Here is a 20,715-nt window from a genome sequence, read left to right as displayed (position 1 = left end):
CAGCTCCTAGTCTATTTAACCTCATCTTTTTTTCCTACCTTGTTTTGCCCGAGCATCAGACCAAGGTCAAGTGAGCTCAGAGTCCCTGGGGCCTAGTGTTTGAAAAGCAGCTCAGTCGGATGTGAGGAGTCTGCATTAACTGCCGTAAACCAGGCAAGTTAGAAAGGTCTTTTTAGGCCAGAGAAAAGGCAAGTGGATAGGATTTGGAGGATGTGGGGAAAGCAGGGGAGTGGGGAAGATGTGGGGAAGGTGTGGGGAAGGTGGTGCTCAGGTCCTGTAGGTCTGTAGAATAGTTCCCAGTCAGGAGAAATTTTAATTGATGCATCCTAGTCAGAACCATCTAAAGTTGAAAACTTAAACCACCTTTATGGATGGTTCCCAGTGCGGGGCAATTGCCCAGAGGAAGTTTGGTCTTCCTGGTGATTACTGTGCAGACCTTACCTGTGAACTTCCAGAGGGGATTCCCCAGCGCATCTTTGGGGTAACCCCCAGTATGATGCAGTGGGGCTTGGAAGTTACAGCCAGTACAGAAACAAGGCCAGCCGGCAAATAGGTCTGTGCTGGTGTTTAAGCTTCACACAAGCCTCCTTCCTGTATTGCAATAAAGGCCATTTAGCCCATTGTACCCATGTCAGTTTTGTTTTGCTATAGCAAACCAAAATGGCTCATTGTACCACTGTCTCCCTGCATCTTAAAAAATGCAATGGTTTCCATTGCACTCTGTGATAAAGCATTCCAAACAACAAACTAGATTTATGTAACTCTTAACAAGGGGAACATCACCGTACATGATCAAAAGCTTAATCCACAGCTTAAGATGTGTCTAAAAATAGGAGGCAGAGGCTCAGATCAAGAACTCAGTTTATCTCCCAGACAACTGAAGACACAGTCACCAATGTGGAGCAATGAAAATCAAGAATGTGCAAGAGGTAAGCATCGGAGGGTTGCAGTTTGAAAGATATTGCAGGGATGAAGAGGAGCAAGGCCATGGACGGATGTGAAAACAAGGATGGGAATTGTTTAAAAACAAAACAGGATACAGGACACAGGACAAGGAATCAGTGTAGTTCAGCAAGCACATGGAGGATTTGGCATGACTTAGCAAACAGAGTTTGGATGAGCTCAAGTTTTTGTATGGTGGATGTTGGGAGGCCAACCTGGAAAGCACTGAAACAGTCAATGTCTTTTAGCACAAGTCACAAGGTCAGGGGAAGATACAGCTTATTTTGTTTAAAGCAGATGAAAGTGGATATTCATCACACCTACTTTTGGAATAAAGCCACAAGCAGACGCAGCACGGTTTCGTTAAGGGGAAGTCGTGTCTGACGAATTTATTGGAGTTCTACGAGGATGTGTCTAGGGCGGTGGATAGAGGAGAGCTGGTGGATGTGGTGTTTCTTGATTTTCAGAAGGCGTTTGATAAGGTGCCTCACAAGAGGTTATTACAGAAGGTCAGGGGACATGGAGTTGGGGGTAGGGTGTTAGCGTCAAATAGAAGGCAGAGAGTGGGGGTCAATGGGTGCTTTTCGGATTGGCGGTTGGTGACTAGAGGAGTGCCCCAGGGGTCGGTGCCGGGGCCTCAGCTATTTACCATTTATATAGATGATCTGGAGGAGGGAACTGAGTGTATGGTGTTGAAATTTGCTGATGACACCAAGATTGGTGGAACGGCAAATTGCGCAGAGGGTGTGGAGAGTCTGCAGAAGGATCTAGATAGGCTGGGCGAATGGGCCAGGAACTGGCAAATGGAATTTAATGTTGGCAAATGTGAGGTTGTCCACTTTGGTAGGAAAGACTATTACTTACATGGCGAAAAACTGCAGCATGCGACGGTGCGGAGGGACCTTGGGGTCCTTGTGCATGAGTCGCAAAAACCCAGCCTACAGGTGCAGCAGGTGGTCAGAAAGGCGAATGGGATGCTGGCCTTCATTTTGAGGGGGATTGAGTATAAAAGTAGGGAGGTCTTGCTGCAGCTGTATAGGGCACTTGGTGAGGCCGCAGCTGGAGTAGTGTGTGCAGTTTTGGTTGTCGCACTTACGCAAGGATATTTTGGCCTTGGAGGGAGTGCAGAGGAGGTTTACTAGGCTGATGCCAGAGTTGAGGGGGTTGAACTATGAGGAGAGGCTGAATAAACTAGGCTTGTACTCGTTAGAGTTTAGAAGAATGAGGGGAGATCTCATTGAGACATATAAAGATGATGAATGGGATGGATAGGATAGAGGTGGAGAGGCTCCTCCCGCTCAGAAAGGACAGTAGGACTAGAGGGCACAACCTCAAGATAAGGAGGGGGGGGGGGGTGCAGTTTAGAACGGAGTTGAGGAGGAACTTCTTCACTCAAAGGGTGGTGAATCTCTGGAATTCTCTGCCCGTTGAAGTGGTGGAGGCTGCCTCACTAAATATTTTTAAGATGCAGGTTGATAGGTTTTTGATAGGCAAGGGGATTAAGGGTTATGGGGAGAGGGCGGGAATGTGGAACTGAGACACGACAGATCAGCCATGATCTTACTGAATGGCGGGGCAGGCTCGAGGGGCTAGATGGCCTACTCCTACTCCTATTTCTTATGTTCTTATTATTATGTCCTTAAGATTTCAAGGGTTTTAAACAAACTTAACTGTATAAATTCAGGAAGATAAAACAATGTGTCACTTATATTCAAGGAAGCATAAAATACACGCGAGTTAACAGATAACACGCCACACTGCCAGATGCAACTAAGACAGAGTCCAAAGAATTCTCAAGAACCCACCAGATGTCAGTAAATACCAAATCAAACAAACAATCTAATTGGAAGAATTCCCAGCTCTGCTTTTGAAGATGTCTTTTCAGAATTCTCTCCAAATATAGCTCCCACTCAGTTTTAACAATATCCACCTCATGGAGTCCAGGAATAAGGAATTCTGAGTACATTCAAACTCCAGTTTATAAGCACATTTTCAGATCTATGGCCACACCAAGCAGAACATCACTGCTCCAAGTGCAGCATAATGGTTAGCACTATTGCTGAACAGCACCAGAGATCCAGGTTTGATTCAGCCTTGGGTGATTTGCATAGTCTCCCTCTGTGGGTTTCCACCAGCTACTTTGGTTTCTTCCCATAATCCAAAGACGTGCAGGTTAGGTGAATTGGCCATGCGCAATTGTTCTTTAATGTCCAAAGAAGTGTGTAGGCTCAACAGATCAGCCATGGTAAATATGCATGGTTACAGTGGATAAGATGCTCTTTTGGAGAGTCAATGCAGACTCAATGGACCAAATGACTTCCTTCTGCACAGTAAAGATTCTATGGATACCTTTGCCCCAATTCTGTTCCCCACAGCTCTAACTTAAATGGGACCCATTTCTGTCCTTTTTTGTCTGTGGCATTTCGTTGGCAGGCTGTGTTAAAAATAATTTGTTCACTGACCCTTGAACAGAATAGATCTAGGGGCCTATCAAGATGCTCCAAAGGTCACACCCTTGTTACTAGGCAGGAACCAAAAGTACCTTGTAGGGTTACAATCCCCACCAACTTCTAATCTACCACCTAGAGGCACACAGAGCAAAAATTCCTTGACAAGAGTGTCCCAAGTTCACTCCCTCAGATGACAGGACCCCTTGTGACAAGAAATAGTTTTTCCTTATTCATTCCATTAAAAACTTCAACATTTTAAGAGACCGCATCAAATTTCCTCTCAACTTGATCTACATTGTTGTGTAACTGGAGACTATTTGCTTACAGAAATTAAAATTTGCATTTAAAGTGAAATGGCTGGGGGATGGGAACCTATGCAAAGAGTCAAAGGACAGAGAATCAAGCTAAGAACAAAAGACAATAAAGGAGGAGTGATAGACAGAAAATGGGCCAGAAATCATCTTGGAAAACAGTGGTTACAATTAAAGAATTCCAATAGATTTGTCAAGCATGATTTCCCTTTCATTAACCCATGCTGACTCTATCCAATCCTGCTACTGTTTTGCTACAAAATCTTTGATAATGGATTGGTAAGCCCACAGGCTTACTGATCCATAATTCCCTGTTTTCTCTTGCATTTTTTTTTAAATTAGTGGGGTTACATTCTTTCCAATTTGTAGGAACTGTTCCAGAGTGTATAGAATCTTGAAAGATGGCAATTTCCTCCAGCCACTTTAATATTCTGGGATGTAGATTATCAGGCTCCGAGTCCCATCAGTTTCCTCAAACACCAATTTCTCTAATAATACTGATCTCCTTCAGTTCATCACTCTCACTAAACCATGATCCCCAACATTGCAGATACGTTATTTGTGTCCTCCTTTGTGAAGCTAGAACCCAACGTATTCAGTTGGTCAGTGATTTCTTTATTCCCCATCATAAATTCCTGTTTGTTGAAGACAAATGTACGTCCCTTAGTCTTTTCTCCCCCCCGCACCTTGCATATCTATAGAAATGTTTACAGTAAGTTATGTTCTCCACAAGCTTACTCTAGTATTTGCCCCTTCTTAAATAAGTCCAAGGTCCTCCTCTGCTGAATTCTAAACTGCTCCCAATCCTCAGATCTATTATTTTTCCTTGTCCAATTTAGATGACTGACCCTTGGATGTAATAAAATCTCTAGTTTTCCTTGTAAGCCATGTTTTAGCCACCTTTCCAGTTTTACTTTTGCGCCAGACAGAAACAAACCATTGTAGTAATTTACTCATGCGCTCATTGAACGTATTTCATTGCCTATCCACTGTAATCCCTTCAATGCTTCCCAGCCTATCATAGCTAACTCACGTCTCATATCGTAGTTTCTTTCATTAGGATTCTGGACCTTTGTCTCAGAATCAACTATGACATTATCATGATGAAAAATTCTATTACATTATGGTTGCTATCCCCAAGGAGTCTTACAACTAGATTGTAACTATCCAGTCTAGAATGGCCTACTCTAGTTGATTCCTCAACATGTGATTCAGAAAACTGTCCTCTATACACTCCAGGAATTCCTCATGATACTGTGACTCATTTGATTTGCCTAATCTATATGCAGATTAAAATCACCCATAATTATTGATGTTACTTTATCGCATGCGTCTCTAATTTCTTGTTCAATGTTATTACCAATATCATCACCACAGTGTGGGGATCTACATACAGTCCCTGCTAAAAGTTTGTGCCCCTTGGGTGTTTTAGATTCCACACAGTAAGGAAGGATTTTGACAATGGTGTAAATTTTCTCTTTAAATCGGCAATACAACTCCACTGCTTTTATCTTTTTATTTGTCCTTCCTAAATACCTTTGGATGTTCAGTTCCCATGCCTGGTCACCAGCAGCCACATCTCCATAATCCTGACAATATCATACTGATTTACATCTATTTGTGTGGTTAATTCATCCACTTCATTGCTAATGCTGCGTGCGCAAAGACACAAAGCATTTAGGCTTGTCTTTTTAAGATTACTGGTCCCGTTCCAACTATTTTTCCAGGAGGTCCTATTTGAATCGGGCCCTTAGTTTCTCTGCCTTTCTGTCTATGAATCTCCTTTCTCTAACTCCCTTGATAGGTTCCCATCCCCTTGCCATTTTAGATTAAATCCTCCCCAATCACTTTAGCAAATACACCCCTAGGACATCAGTCCCGTTCCTACCCTGGCGTAACCCGTCACTTTGTATTGGCCCCAAAATTCCTCAAAATCAGTCCCAAAGCCTGAGGAATCTGAAACCCTTCTCCTCACATCATCTCGAGTCACATTATTCATCCAATGTATCCTGCTAATTCTACTCCGACTAGCACATGGCACAGGTAGCAGTCTTGAGATCATTACTTTTGAGGTCTGACTTCGTTCTTAACTCTCAATATTCTGCTTTTTGGACCTCATTCCCTTTTTTTGCCAGTCATTGATACTGATGTGCATCACAACTACTGGCTGTTCACCCTCCCCCTCCAGTGTGCTGGAACTGTCCAGAGACATCTCTGACCAAGCACACACAATCCTGGAGTCTCATTTGCGGCCACAGAAACCACCATTTTCTTTACAATTAAATCCCTTAAAACTATTGCATTCCTACACTTTTTAACTCCTCCCCTCTGCAGCAGATCCAACCATAATGCATCACATTTACCTGTTGCTGCTTTCCCCCGAGAAGTCATTCCCATCAACACTATCCAGAACAGTACATCATGCTCGACAAATCTACTGGAATTCAGGGATGCAACTAATGAGGGGAAGGAAGCCAGTGGATGGGTTTCAGTTGGTCTTTTGCTTTTGACAAAGTCCCAGAGGAGATTAGCATGTAAAATTAAAACAGGTGGGATAGGGGGAAATGGAAATTGAAATGGATGGAAAACTGGTTGGCAGACAGAGAACAGAGTAGGAATAAATGGTTCTTTTTCCCAGATGCTAGGCAGTGCCACAGCAATCAGTGCTAGGACACCAGCTAGTCACAATATAATGTTTTAGATGAGCGCAATATCTCCAATTTACAGATGACAAATGGGGGTCAATGGGTGCTATTCGGATTGGCGGTTGGTGACTAGTGGGGTGCCCCAGGGGTCGGTGCTGGGGCCTCAGCTATTTACCATTTATATAGATGATCTGGAGGAGGGAACCGAGTGCAGGGTGTCGAAATTTGCTGATGACACCAAGATTGGGGGAAAGGCAAATTGTGCGGAGGGTGTGGAGAGTCTGCAGAAGGATCTAGATAGGCTGGGCGAATGGGCCAGGAAATGGCAAATGGAATTTAATGTTGGCAAGTGTGAGGTGGTCCACTTTGGTAGGAAGAATGGTAGGAAGGACTATTACTTACGTGGCGAAAAACTGCAGCAGGCGACGGTGCACAGGGACCTCGGGGTCCTTGTGCATGAGTCGCAAAAACCCAGCTTGCAGGTGCAGCAGGTGGTCAGGAAGGCGAATGGGATGCTGGCCTTCATAGCGAGGGGGATTGAATATAAAAGTAGGGAGGTCTTGCTGCAGCTGTATAGGGCATTGGTGAGGCCGCAGCTGGAGTACTGTGTGCAGTTTTGGGCGCCGCACCTGCGCAAGGATATTTTGGCCCTGGAGGGAGTGCAGAGGAGGTTTACTAGGCTGATACCGGAGTTGAGGGGGTTGAGCTATGAGGAGAGGCTGAATAAACTAGGCTTGTACTCGTTAGAGTTTAGAAGAATGAGGGGAGATCTCATTGAGACGTATAAGATGATGAATGGGATGGATAGGATAGAGGTGGAGAGACTCTTCCCGCTCAAAAAAGACAGTAGGACTAGGGGGCACAACCTCAAGATAAAAGGGGAGGCGGTTTAGAACGGAGTTGAGGAGGAACTTCTTCACTCAAAGGGTGGTGAATCTCTGGAATTCTCTGCCCGTTGAAGTGGTGGAGGCTGCCTCGCTAAATATTTTTAAGAAGCGGGTTGATGGGTTCTTGATAAGAGAGGGGATTAAGGGTTATGGGGAGAGGGCGGGAAAGTGGAACTGAGCCACGACAGATCAGCCATGATCTTATTGAATGGTGGGGCAGGCTCGAAGGGCTAGATGGCCTACTCCTGCTCCTATTTCTTATGTTCTTATGTTCTTATGAGTGTGGGGGAGGAGGACACAGAGATGCTTCTGTGTGATTTGGACAAGCTTAGCGAGTGGGCAAATGTATGGTGGATGCAGTACACTGTGGATAAGTGACTGACTAACCCCTTTAGTAGCAAAAACAAAAAGATGAGGGGAACGTACATGACACCCGGGTGTCCTCAAACCAGTAGCTGAAGGTAAGCATGCAGGAGCAGGAGGCAAAGCTGACATATGAGATGTTGGCTTTCATAGTGATTGGATTAGAGTACAGAAGCAGGGATGGCTTGCCCCAATTAAACAGGGCCTTGGTGAGGCCATACCTGGAATATCTTGTGCAGTTTTGGTCTCCTTATCAAAGTAAGAAAGGATGATCTTGCTATAGAGGGAGTACAGTGAAGGTTTACCAGACTGATTCCTGGGGAGGTGGGACTGACATACAAGACTGAGTCAGTGAGGACTGTATTTGCTGGAGTTAAGAATATTGGAAGGGGCAGGGGTAAGCCTGTGGAATTCGCTACTTCAGAAAGCAATTGAGGCCAAAGCATTGTATGTTTTCAAGAAAGAGAGTTAGAAATAGTTCTTGGGCAAAGAGAATCAAAAGATATTGGGGAAAGGCAGGCTCAGGCTTTTGAGTTGGATGATCAGCTACGATCATAATGAATGGCGGAGCAGGCTTGATGGACCGAGTGGGCTACTCCTTCTGTTTCCCTTTGTGTATGAGAACATACTAGAATCAAGTTGCCAGAACACATGTGCACACATCCCAAGATTTAAACAAACGTCCTTGCTTACTGTAAATTAGCAGTACAATAGATCTCAAATCTATACCCACCTCACTGACGCGGAACCATACAAAAATCAGCGAGAACAGAGCCACCACTTCAAGTCATCCAGACGCAAAACATTGGCTCTGTTCTCTCTCCTCAGACCTGCTGAAATTTTCCAGCATTTTGTTTTTGCCTCAGATTCTAGCATCTGCAGTAATTTGCTTTTATCATACATATTCAGCAGTTGATTTCTTTCAAATTTTAGATCACAAATGCTAAAAATTCATTGTTAAAAATGCACTACAAGACCAAACATAAAACTTAAAATACTAAGACATGGGGCTTCTGTTCTCATCCACAACCTAGAATGAAACAGGAACTACTCAAAGTGATTAAATATCAAAATAAATTTTACAAAGTTTATCTTTCTTTGTAGATTCCTCAACTCCAGATAGCTTGCTTTCTACTTTGCACTGTCGGATGAAATGCTAATCGTCTGAATGATAAAAGTTCAGCTCATCCAACCTAAATTACCTCCTGTGGAAGTCAGAGTTCCAATGAAACCCATTAGCTCAGTATGAAAAGCATCTGATTTGATGAGTTATATTGGGTAGCATTTGTCACTTCATTTCAATGAGTGTGGTGTATCTAACATTTCACCAATTGGTTTACATGGACTGCGTACTTAATAAGAACATTAAAAGTACAAGATCTACTTCGATAAATTACGTAATCCTAATAAATCTGTGTTCATCTGTAATGATATAGGTGGGAGGAAGGAGAAGTGTATTTTTGTTAATCTTTTCACATTTAATAAATGTTTCTAAAAAATAAAGTTATGATCCATCGAGCCAGGGTTCAATGCCCTGTAGTAATCCAGCTGGGATTGCAACACTAAAATTATACTGTTAGCAGTTCAATGGTCCATGATGTAACAAACAATTACATATTAGCACAAGTTTTACCCAACACCAAACTTGCCTCTTCCTAGGACACAGAGAGCCATCAGGTTTGATGAATAGTTAGTCGAGTGGAACTTGAGGAGTTCTTGTCGTACATCTAAACCCATCTCTGCTGGTCTAGTTTCCAAAGTGTATCTGTTACCTAAATGTTGAAAATAATAAAAAAAAGGAAGCTTAATGCATTGTAATAAATTAGCCCATTGCTCAACCTATGTTTTATTTTTGTACGAAGCTAGTTATTGGTTTCGGTTTACATATCAACAATGGATTTCACATATGAAAAGGATCTGTGGAATTCCAAAACAAGGGATTAGGATGGCATGCTGGCACTATGGTTAGCATTGCTGCTTCACAGCACCAGGGACCTGGCTTTGATTCCTGGCTTGGGTCACTGTCTGAGCAGAGTCTGCTTGGGTTTCCTCCCACAGTCCAAACGACATGCTGGTAAGGTGAACTGGCCGCGCTAAATTCTCCCTCAGTGTACTCAAACAGGCACCGGAATGTGGAGACTAGGCGATTTTCACAGTAACTCCATTGCAGTGTTAATGAAAGCCTACTTGTGACACTAATACTTGAACTTTAAAATTTTTAGCTGCAAAGAACTCTTAACACTACAATTTCAGTATATTCGAGAGACTGTTCTTACATTCTGCTCTTTTCAGGTTTCAGAGGTAAAACTAAAATAAGTACACTCTCTCAGGTGATCCACTCTACAGTGGTGATACTTCTCAACAGCAAGATGAGCAAAATTCTGCACAGCCAGGATTCAAACAGAGAATGCTGCAAACATTCAACAGGTCTGAGAGTTAACTTTTCAGGTCAATGACCTTTCATCAGAATTGAAGAATGTCCAGAGTGCAGCATTCCCACAATACTGAAATGGAGTATCAGCCTTGATTTCTCTGCCCAAGTCCTGAACTGGAACTGAAACACCAAAGCAACTTATTGCTATTTTGTGGAAAAACAATATTCCACTAAAATGGTGTGGAACTGAGATGTAATTGACATGTAAACACCAGAGCTATTTTTTCATTCAACACATTGAAAGATTGATCCAAAATCCAGGTCTGCCAATAAGTTACAGTATGAATTTGAAGGGAATGCAGGTGCAGTGTTATCAGATCTCTGGTCCACTCTCTCCCTCAAGTTAGGCTACCCACTGAGTACATGCTGTATGAAAAAAAGACTACTGCATTACTGGGATGATTTCAAACACAAGGATGAACTCGCACTGAACTACTCCAAGCTTAATTTCACGATGTCATGTCAGCTTTGTGGTCACATCAATTGAGTATTAAATATCAAGCAAAACAATAGCACCTTTTTCTGTAATTTTCCAAGACAACACAGGCACAAAAATGTATTTTTCTTCCAACTCATTTTTTCTGCAGCCAGAAGCAAGGCAATCAGACAAACAAAATCTTCACAGGTCAACTTCAGTACCAGTCATGTCAATTAATTTTTGAGAACGAATGTGCAGCAATAAAAGTGATTTAGTTGATCTATCCCAGTATTTATGCTCCAAACGAGCCCCTTGACTGTTTCAAGCGTGAATATCACACTTGTTAACTTCAAAAAGTAAACTGGAAGCGGCCAACTGTGTTCTGTCACTGCAATGAAGATACACAAGTTGTAGTGTATGTAGTAGCGTAGTACTTTCAGCTATTATGATTACAGCCCACTGTGACAACTTTAACATGAGAATTCATCACCTCCTGCATGTTTAATATAGAGAATTACAGCACAAAACAGGCCATTTGGCTCAAGTAGTCTTGTGCAATGTTTAAGTAAACTCAAGAAACTTCCACCGCCCAAATTAATCTAACCCTATCTGCATATTGTTTTATTCCTAATGCTGCTGAACGGCGATATAACAATGAACAGCTCAGTGAGAATGCAAATTGCAATATGGCCACTAACAGACTGCAGGTAATACAGACAGGTTAAGTGAGGATGCTAACGTCATTGTAAGAAAACAGAAAAGCAGAAACTGAAGTGCAGAACAACTTGGGTGGACTTGTACAAAGCACACAAGTACAGCAAACAATTAGGAAAGCAAATAGCATCTTGGCCTTTACTGCAAGGGGATTTGATTACATGAATAAAAGAACCCTTGCTACAATTCTACAGGGCTGCCATGTGGAATTCTCGCATCCACATTTAAAGGAAAGGTAAGATTATGAAGAAATGCTTGTATTGGAGGCAGCACAGCAAAGGTTCATTAGATTAATCTATGATGAGAAGCAGTGTAAATTGGGTATATGTTCTCGGAGTTTAGAACGTGTTGAAACATTCAAGGTTCTGAAGGGTTTTGAGAGGACAGATGCCTAAATGCAGTTTCCTCAGTTGGGGAAATCTAGAACAAAGATTCTAATTTCTGGATATGGGGGTGAACATTTAAAGTTTTTTTTAAGTTTATTTACAAGTGCCACAAGTAGGCTTACAGTAACACTGCAATGAAATTGCTGTGAAAACCCCTTGTCACCACATGCCAGCACCTGTTCAGGTACACTAAGGGAAAATTTAGTATGGCCAATACACCTAACCAGCACGTCTTTCAGACTGTGGGAGGAAACTGGAGAAATCCACTCAGACACGGGAGAACATGCAGACTCTGCACAGAGAGAGTGAACTAAGCCAGCAGGTTCCCTGGCGATTTAAGACTTAAATATGGGTAAACTGTTTCATACAAAACAGTTGCGAGGCCTTGGAACTCTCTAACCGAGTGTTTTGGATGCATCTTCTTTCAACGTACTTAAGGCCGAAATAGACGGATTTTTGTGTCTCAGTGGATCAAGTGGTATGGGGAGCAGGCAGGAAACTGGAGTGAATGCACAATCAGCCATGATCATTTTAAGTGACAAAAGCAGCTTTGGTCATATGAACAATTAGGATGGCAACAAATGCTAGAGCTCACTCCAGCGAATAAAACATTCCCCATATAATAAATACAGTATTAAATTAAAAGCTGATGCGCTTAGAGTGGCTAAAAGTAGTGGGCGAGTAGAAGATTGGGAGAGGTTTAAAAATCAAAGATTGGCTAAGAGGTTGATAAAGAAAGGAAGGATAGACAATGAAGCTAAACTAGCACTAAATATAAAAAAGGACAGTAAGAGTTTTTACAAATATATAAAAAGAGGAGGAGGCTGGCTCGAGTGAATGTTGGACCCTTAGAGGATGAGAGGGGGGAATTCAGTGGTGGGAGATGAGGAAATGGCTGAGGCCTTAAATAAGTTTTTTGCCTCGGTCTTCACGGAGGAGGACACGAATAGTTTGCCAGATATTAAAGATAGAAGGATGGTAGGAGTTGAGGGCCTGAACGCGATTACTGTCACTACAGAGGTAGTGCTTGATCGACTAGCGGGACTGATGGTGGACAAGTCCCCAGGACCAGATGGAATGCATCCCAGGGTTCTGAAGGAAATGGCAGAGGTGATAGTAGACGCCTTAATGATTATTTATCAAACTTCGCTGGATTCCGGGGAAGCGCTGGAAGATTGGAAAACGGCTAATGTTACGCCGCTGTTTAAAAAGGTAGCAGGCAAAAGGCAGGGAATTATAGGCCAGTTAGTTTAATGTCTGTTGTTGGAAAAATGCTTGAATCTGTCAAACAAGAAATAGCGAAACACCTAGAGAAGAATTGTTTGATAGAGCAGACACAGCACAGATTCGTTAAGGGGAAGTCACGTTTGACAAATTTATTGGAATTCTATGAGGATGTGACTAGTGCGGTAGACAGAGGGGAACCGGTGGATGTGGTGTTTCTTGATTTTCAAAAGGCATTTGATAAGGTGCCGCACAAAAGGTTGCTTCAGAAGGTTAGGGGGCATGGAGTTGGGGGTAAGGTATTAGCATGGATAGAGGATTGGTTGTCTAATAGGAGGCAGAGAGTTGGTATCAATGGGTGCTAGTCTGATTGGCGGTTGGTAACTGGTGGAGTGCCGCAGGGATCGGTGCTAGGGCCTCAGCTATTTACCTTTTATATAGATGATCTGGAGGAAGGGGCTGAGTGTAGGGTGTCGAAATTTGCTGATGACACAAAGATGAGTGGAAAAGCAAATTGTGCAGAGGATGTGGAAAGTCTGCAGAGGGATCCAGATAGGCTAAGCGAGTGGGCGAGGACCTGGCAGATGGAGTACAATGTTAGCAAGTGTGAGGTTATCCACTTTGGCAGGAGTAATAGTAGGAGAGATTACTAAGAGCGAAAAGCTGCAGCATGCTATGGTGCAGAGGGACCTGGGGGTCCTTGTGCATGAGTCGCAAAAACCCAGTCTGCAGGTGCAGCAGGTGATCAGAAATCTCTGGAATTCTCTGCCCGTTGAAGTGGTGGAGGCTGCCTCGCTAAATATATTTAAGACACAGGTAGATGGGTTTTTGGTGGGCAGGGGAATTAAGGGTTATGGGGAAAGCAGGAAAGTGGAACTGAGCCACTTCAGATCAGCCATGATCTTCTTGAATGGTGGGGCAGGCTCAAAGGGCTAGATGGCCTACTCCTGCACCTACTTCTTATGTTATGTTCTTATCCTTCTGTGAAATAAAAATATTCCAACTGAGGTGGTAGTGCTGCATTGTTGGGAGGTGCTATCTTTCAAATGAAATATTAACCAAATCTTATCTGCCAATTCAGGTAGATATTAAAGATCCCACGGCACTACTTCAAATAAGTATAGATTAATTAGGGAAAGTCAGCATAGATTTGGTAGAGGCAACTCATGTTAAACCTGACTTGACTGAGTTTTTGACCAAGTAACCAAGGAGTGTTGAGGCGGTGCATGGTTGATGTGATTTACTGGATTTCATAAAGGTGTCTGATAATGTGCCATATAATAGGCTTGTTAGCAAAAGCCAAAACCCACTGAATTAAAAAAAAGGGCAACTTATACAATGTTGGATGAGTGACAGAGACAAAACAGCAGTGAATGACAGAAAGAAAATATACATCAGCATTCACCAGGGTTGTACCGGGGCCACTATTTTTCTTGGACATACATTTGTAACTTAAGTGTTGGGGTGTACAAGCATAACTTGCAAAATTTGCAGATGATAAAAACTTGAAAGTATTGTGAACTGAAAGGGGGAATGGAGATGGACAGGCTGGTGAAATTAGCATCACATTTCTTGGTAAGAAGAATGAGATTAGGCAATATAAAATAAATGGTACAATTCTAAAGGGAATGCAGGAACAGAAGGACTTTGACATCTATCTGCACTGAAGGTAGCAGGACGAATGAAGAAATTGGTTAGATTTATGGATTTGAGCTTTTTAAAATACAGACACAGATGCAAAAGCAAGAACGTTACAGCCAGCATTTATAAAAACTCTAGCTCAGCCTTAACTGGATTATTATGACCAACTCTGGTATTGCATTTTAAGGATGGGATGTGAAGGCTTGAGTGCAGAAAAAATTCATGAGAATGGTCTGATTTCAGCTACATGCACAGGTCGGAGAAACTGGAGCTGTTCTTTAAGAAAAAGTTGAAGGGAGATTTGATAGAAGTGCCTGCACAGTCTAGACAGCAGATAATGAGAAACTGTTCTTATTGGCTGAAGGGCCACAAAACAGAACCCAGACTTAGGTTAATTGGCAAAAAGAATCAAAAGCGACAACCAGAAACTAATGCAGTAATTTTCATTTGCAAAGCACTGCCTCAGCAGGTGGCAGGTTCAAACATGCCTCTCAAAGTGGCATTGTATAAGTACCTGAAGAGAATAAAATCAAAGGGAAAAGAGCCGGCAGATTTGATAGGCTGAATAGCCTACTTCTTTGCTATAATTATTCTGTGATTTTAATTAAAGCATACAAAATACAGAATATGACAAACAGAAAATGCTGCTAGCACTCAGTAGCTCAACCAGAAAATGTTTCAGAGAAACAGCAAACAGTGTCTTCTCCAATCTTGTTAAATCTGAAGTAATTTTTCGATCCCCCAATTTACATAAACCGCACCTGTTTTTTTGTTCCTTTATTCTTCAAGGGATGTGGGTATCGCAGGCTGGGCCAGCACTTACCCAGAGGACAGTTAAGGGTCAACCAAATTGCTATGGGTCTGGGATCACAGGTAGGTCAGACTGGGCAAACATGACAGATTTCCTCCCCTTCAGGGGACAAGTGGACCAGATGGGTTTTCACAACAATCGATAATGGTTTTGTGGTCCATCGTTACATATTTAATTTTCACCATCTGCCATAGTGGGATTCAAACCCAGGCCCACACAGCATTACTCTAGGTCTTCTAGGTTAATTGTCCAATGACAGTACCACTACATCACCACCTCCCCATACAACATTGGTGTTTTTATCCCAACCGTGGAATAGTTCATTGTTGCCTGAAAATAGTCAATATTTTCCCTTAGTGGCTTGTTCAATGCAAGCACTCAAAATTCTCTGTGCACATGAGTGAAAACTAGGGAACCAATAAATCATTCAACAACTGTACAGCTTAATTTTGAATTCACCTGATAGCTTGCTGACTAAATGAGTTATGTTCAGAAGTAATCACTATTTCTTCTGCCTGACGTTTTAAATTAAAATTTATTCCCAGAAGTAATGGTGGTGGCCATTACAATGAGGGAGATGCTACAATGCTCTACTATAGGGTACTTTGTAAGAGCATCATGTTTTACACACCACATTCTTCAGAAACACTGTTTTCTGAAGCTGAATTACAGCAACATATGCACATTGTACACATGGTCCCACAATGCTTCAATTGGTCTTTTTTCTCCAATTTGTTCTTAAATCCAGTGACTAAATTTATTTGATTTCTCTTTTTTTAAATTTCACAGATTTCTTAAAATCTCGTGAACCCGTTTTAAAAATACCCTGTTGTCAGCACGGAAGCCATTTTGAATTCAATCAGATCACACCAACCCAAAACAGTTGAGTTAACAGTCTGTAGGTGTTTACGTTTTTGAAATAATCCATTGCATAAAAGCTCACTACAGGGAAAAAAAAAGACACTGATCAAAAGCCATTTTAAACTAAATTTCTTCCTCCTTTTCCAAAGGGACAGTTGGAATCAAGGACAGAGTCGACTTAAAAACATAGCTTCAAGTCGAAGGCACAGGTTGATAAGCGTATAAAGGCTAGAAATGAGGAGTTACTAATTTTGATTTGAAAGACACAGTTGTCAGTTAAATTGAAATACAATAACAGCAAGCTTAATTTTCAAACACAAGCAGCAAAATTAAGTTCTGAACTGCAAATATTAAGATGCATAGAAGTTTTGTTTTATAGCAGCTCAAGTATTTCTACATCTTATCATGGGGCTGATGAATTGATTATAGTGGTACAGCAACAGCCAATAAGATTAATCCATGATGCATGGCAAGCAGATTCTGTCACAAAGTTCAATATCAATCCATTAGTATTTATGATTAATAAAATATCTTCATAGCCACTAAGGCCCTTTAATCAAGATGTTAAAATTGTTAATGAAATAAATTTAGGAGATGACTTTATAGCTGCGCTAAAATGTAAAGTTACAGCACAAGACTAGAAATCAATTCTAAGTTTCAGCTTTTAGATCCTTATCACAATCAATAGCCTTTTGAAGTCAAGTTTTAAAGTTTATTTATTGTCACTAGTAGGCTTATGTTAACACTGCAATGAAATTACTGTGAAAATCTTCTAAAATGCTGTCGTTCAGATGTTAATAGTTGCAAAAATGTAAAACTCAAGTAAACCACATGAAAAATACATCTGCTTTGTTCTATTCAACAGATTATTGATACAGTAGCTGAACAGTAATTTGGAAGATAACATGAGGTGTTAAGTTTGTAAGATCCCAATTACCCGAGGTAAATTAAAAATATCTAAATGCAAGCATAATATTATTTTGTTAGCGTGGTCGCGCGTATACTTCACAAGTAGGAACAACGTGTTTAGTTACAATCAATATGTATTCTTAAATATAAAAGCACAGGTTTGAAATCATTTGAATGGAGAGATTCTAGCAATGACAGCAATTCCAGGAAATCTATGAATATAGCAACTTAAACATGATTCCAAATAGGTTCCCAGTTCCAACATGTTGAGTTAATAGCATACTGAAAACATACCTGCTTCCTAGGTAATCAAATAATAAGAGCATTGTCACAGGACAACATGATCAACCTCACACATGCAAAGGGCTTTGAAAATGCCTCTGCAAACTATCCAGTGGTCATTTTCATGTGTCAGTAATTTTTAAGCGTGCTATGCATCTAAATGCATCACATCTGAACCATGTATTGTCTTCACCCAGACATGAATATTTCATGCAACAATCATTGAAGTGGAACATTGATTTATACTTCATTTTCAAGCAATGACATGGATTTTAACACCACAGTCAAGATCAGTTTAAAAACAAAGCAAAATACTGGAAATTGGAAATAAAAAACATTAGAAATACTCAGCAGGTCTAGTAGCATCTGAGGAGAGAGAATCAGAGCTACTGTTTCAGCCTTACATCACAACTGGTACTAAATACTAACCTGTTCCAAATGAACTAAATCGGTGTTCTGGATTGCATGTAGATTTCTCCAGCTGAAACAGTCTCCAAGCGTCATTCATTAGATTTTTCTCATGCTCTGAGTCAACAGCATTGACTTCTCTATCTTTACAGCTGGCGTCAAACAAAGGACAGAGGAAAAACTGGGCAAACCTAGATTTTTTACAAAATACAGCTTTGAGAGACATACATCCGCATCCGTCACGCTGTTACTTGTTTTAAAGAAAGCACCATTGTACATTAGGTATCAAAATATCATCAATACTGAAACTATTCACAAAATAAAGCATCATAAAAAGTGCTTGCTTAAATAATACGCAAGTGTAATATATGTAACCAGTTAAGGCATGGGTGAGAAAGTAAATAACTACAATTAATTGAAACAATGTTCGTACATCCGGTTTAGTCTCAGATTGGTGGGGTGAGCATTTATTCATTGGTGACAACATACCAATAATATAAACATTAGGTTGGATTTTCATGCCTCTGTCCATGTCAGAACAGAAAAGTCAGGATTTAAAAAATGGAAGGGCCAAGCAAGCAAGCACTAGGTTCCCCAACACTTAAATGAAGAATTGAGCGAATTTCCCAGTGAACAGAGGTGGACTCCTGACCTACCCACCTCAGTAACTGTCTGCCTCAAGTCTGCATCTAGATGCAACAGCTCTGACTACAGTTCACCCCTGCCATCCCACCATAAAAATTGCATGGGTAGGCACTACCTGGCAGGAAGACAATATTGGCAATCATCCAACTCGTGAATCCTGCCTCAAAGAGATAACAATCCAGATCATTAGCTTGGGTGCAGTAATTCCACAAGGTCTCAAAAGCTCATTCTGATTGCAGATTAGGGTGTTTTAATTACTGAACCCAAGTTCTATAGGTTACTGTTGTGCAAAAGGTGGCAATCAAATTCTGCTCAGGAAATGCTTGACTGGATATTGGGCAAAAAGGACATGCACATTACGTTTGATAGCAAATCCAGGTTTACATCACAGAACTGAGTTAATAAATGTAAGAACTATACCCATCAAGCTGTACAGTGCTGGAGAGATTAAGTAATGTGCTCCTCTTTCAAGCTATCCTGCATTTTAAATTGCAGGCCAAGAACAATTACAGCAACAGAAGGGGGAGATAAGATGAAGTACAAAACTTTGTCACATATGAATACAAAATATATATTCCATTTGCCAAAAGGTAAACTTCCAATCTAAACAGAATAGAATGAACTATCCCATTACTCAAACAACAATTGTTGGATTCTTCATCCAAGGCTGGATGAGAGTGTCACGGAATACCTAAATGAGACAAGAATTTGGCATAAGGTATATGGTAATAATGTAGAAAGCATATGATTGCAAGTGAGTAGGCTAGCACACAAGAAAGCAAGAAACTTGAAACTATATTGTCATTGATTTACCGATTCAGAGCACCCTCCAAATGCTCATTTGATACATCAAAATAGTAATTGGTATGTTCTCCACTGGTGAATGCATTTGAACTCCCAGCATGTTCATTGAGGAACTGACTGTATTCATTTTCCTTTGGATACTTTTCAGTCCCCAAGAAAAGCATATGTTCACAAAAATGGGCAAGTCCAGGTATCTCTTTGGGATCGGCCAAGGATCCTGAAAACCAATGGGAGATAATGTTTAAAACTATAGAGTTAGCTAAATTCTGTACTTAATCTTGAAGTTACTTACGCCATATGGATGAGCATATTTTTAAAAAGCATACAATAGAAGACAACCTGCAACAATGTCATTGGCTCCAAAGCGCTCTCAGTTACAGAAAAGGATTTTTGTTTTAAAAAGACCATAAAAATTGCAGTATTATAATTTTAAGAGTTACTAGACATGAAATGCTATTTATAGCAATTTGAATAGTATAGTTGATTCCAATGTAAGCATTTTGTGCAATTCCACAATGGTGGAATTTTTTTAAAAAATCAAGTAACTTTAATTATTCAAATTATCCCAAATATAGTGTTCCACCCCTCCACAGAGAGGAACACATTTTATGAAATCTACACAGTGTAGAGTATTCACCAAAAGCAGCAGCCCTATCTAATAGTTGCATACTTATTAAGCAAATATTCAAGTGATTACATTTCAAAATAGCCAGTTAAGTACAGAACATTCACATTTTTTATTACTTTATTCCATTACGTACATTTAGTTCTCTGGCCTCAGATGTTATTTATCTCACAAACTAAAACAGGTTCACCCTCCAACACTTGTATTTTTGACTGTTTCAAAAGAGGGTAATTGGAGAAGTACATTGATAACAGTCTAAAAAGTACATTCAACATCAATAAATTAAACGCAAGAATGCTTTTCTTCTCATTTCCTTTTTTTGGCTAAGATGGTGGAGGAGGGGGTGGGGGTCTGAGAGAAATCTTTGTTGTTCTGTTTCTACAACATCCCTGTACCGTCCCACCTGATTTGTTCGAAGGCTGCTAAGCTGAGCTGGTTTCCAGTCAATGCACAAGACATCATTAGGATTTTTTGGTCAGCTTGTTTGTGGAATCCTACAATGCAGAAGGAAGCCATTTGGCCCATCAAGTCTGCACCGACCACAATACCACCCCAGGCCCTAACCCCACAACCCCCATGCATTTATCCTAGCTAATCTCCCTGACACTATGGGGCAATTTAGTATGGCCAAACCACCTAACCTGCACATTTTTGGAGTGTGGGAGAAAACCGGAGCAAACCCACACAGACACAGTGAGAATGTGCAAACTCCATACAATAACCCAAGCTGGCAATTGAACCCAGGTCCTGGCACTGTAAGGCAGCAGTGCTAACCACTGTGCCATTTTGTGAAAAATAACCTATCTTCTGCTTAAAAATCAAGTAATGCAGAACATTTGAAATTTGGATATGCACCTGTCCCATCACTGAGATGGGACTTAAGAATCTCAAATGATGAAATTAATCCAATTTCAAATTCAACTCATTTCCCTCGACAATCATTTGGGTGCAAATA

At 41.0% G+C, this 20,715-nt stretch overlaps 1 protein-coding gene across 4 annotated transcripts in view; it reads right to left on the bottom strand.

The window, feature by feature from the left end:
* Nucleotides 1-20,715, bottom strand: part of ide (insulin-degrading enzyme) — a 123,098-nt gene that overhangs the window by 96,093 nt on the left and 6,290 nt on the right. For all 4 annotated transcript variants that reach the window (XM_080205563.1, XM_080205566.1, XM_080205564.1 and 1 more), the window contains 3 exons: nt 19,145-19,352; nt 17,708-17,877; nt 9,248-9,370 (listed from right to left, as the gene is read on the bottom strand). In XM_080205563.1, the coding sequence (XP_080061689.1) occupies nt 9,248-9,370; nt 17,708-17,877; nt 19,145-19,352 (501 nt within the window). The remainder of the gene's footprint in view (nt 1-9,247; nt 9,371-17,707; nt 17,878-19,144; nt 19,353-20,715) is intronic.

Source organism: Carcharhinus amblyrhynchos, chromosome 17, assembly GCF_965287045.1.
Source record: "Carcharhinus amblyrhynchos chromosome 17, sCarAmb.v2.hapA, whole genome shotgun sequence".
In the NCBI taxonomy this organism is placed as follows: domain Eukaryota; kingdom Metazoa; phylum Chordata; class Chondrichthyes; order Carcharhiniformes; family Carcharhinidae; genus Carcharhinus; species Carcharhinus amblyrhynchos.
Note: the sequence above shows the minus strand (reverse complement) of the source record. Positions and strands in the feature narration are given on the sequence as shown.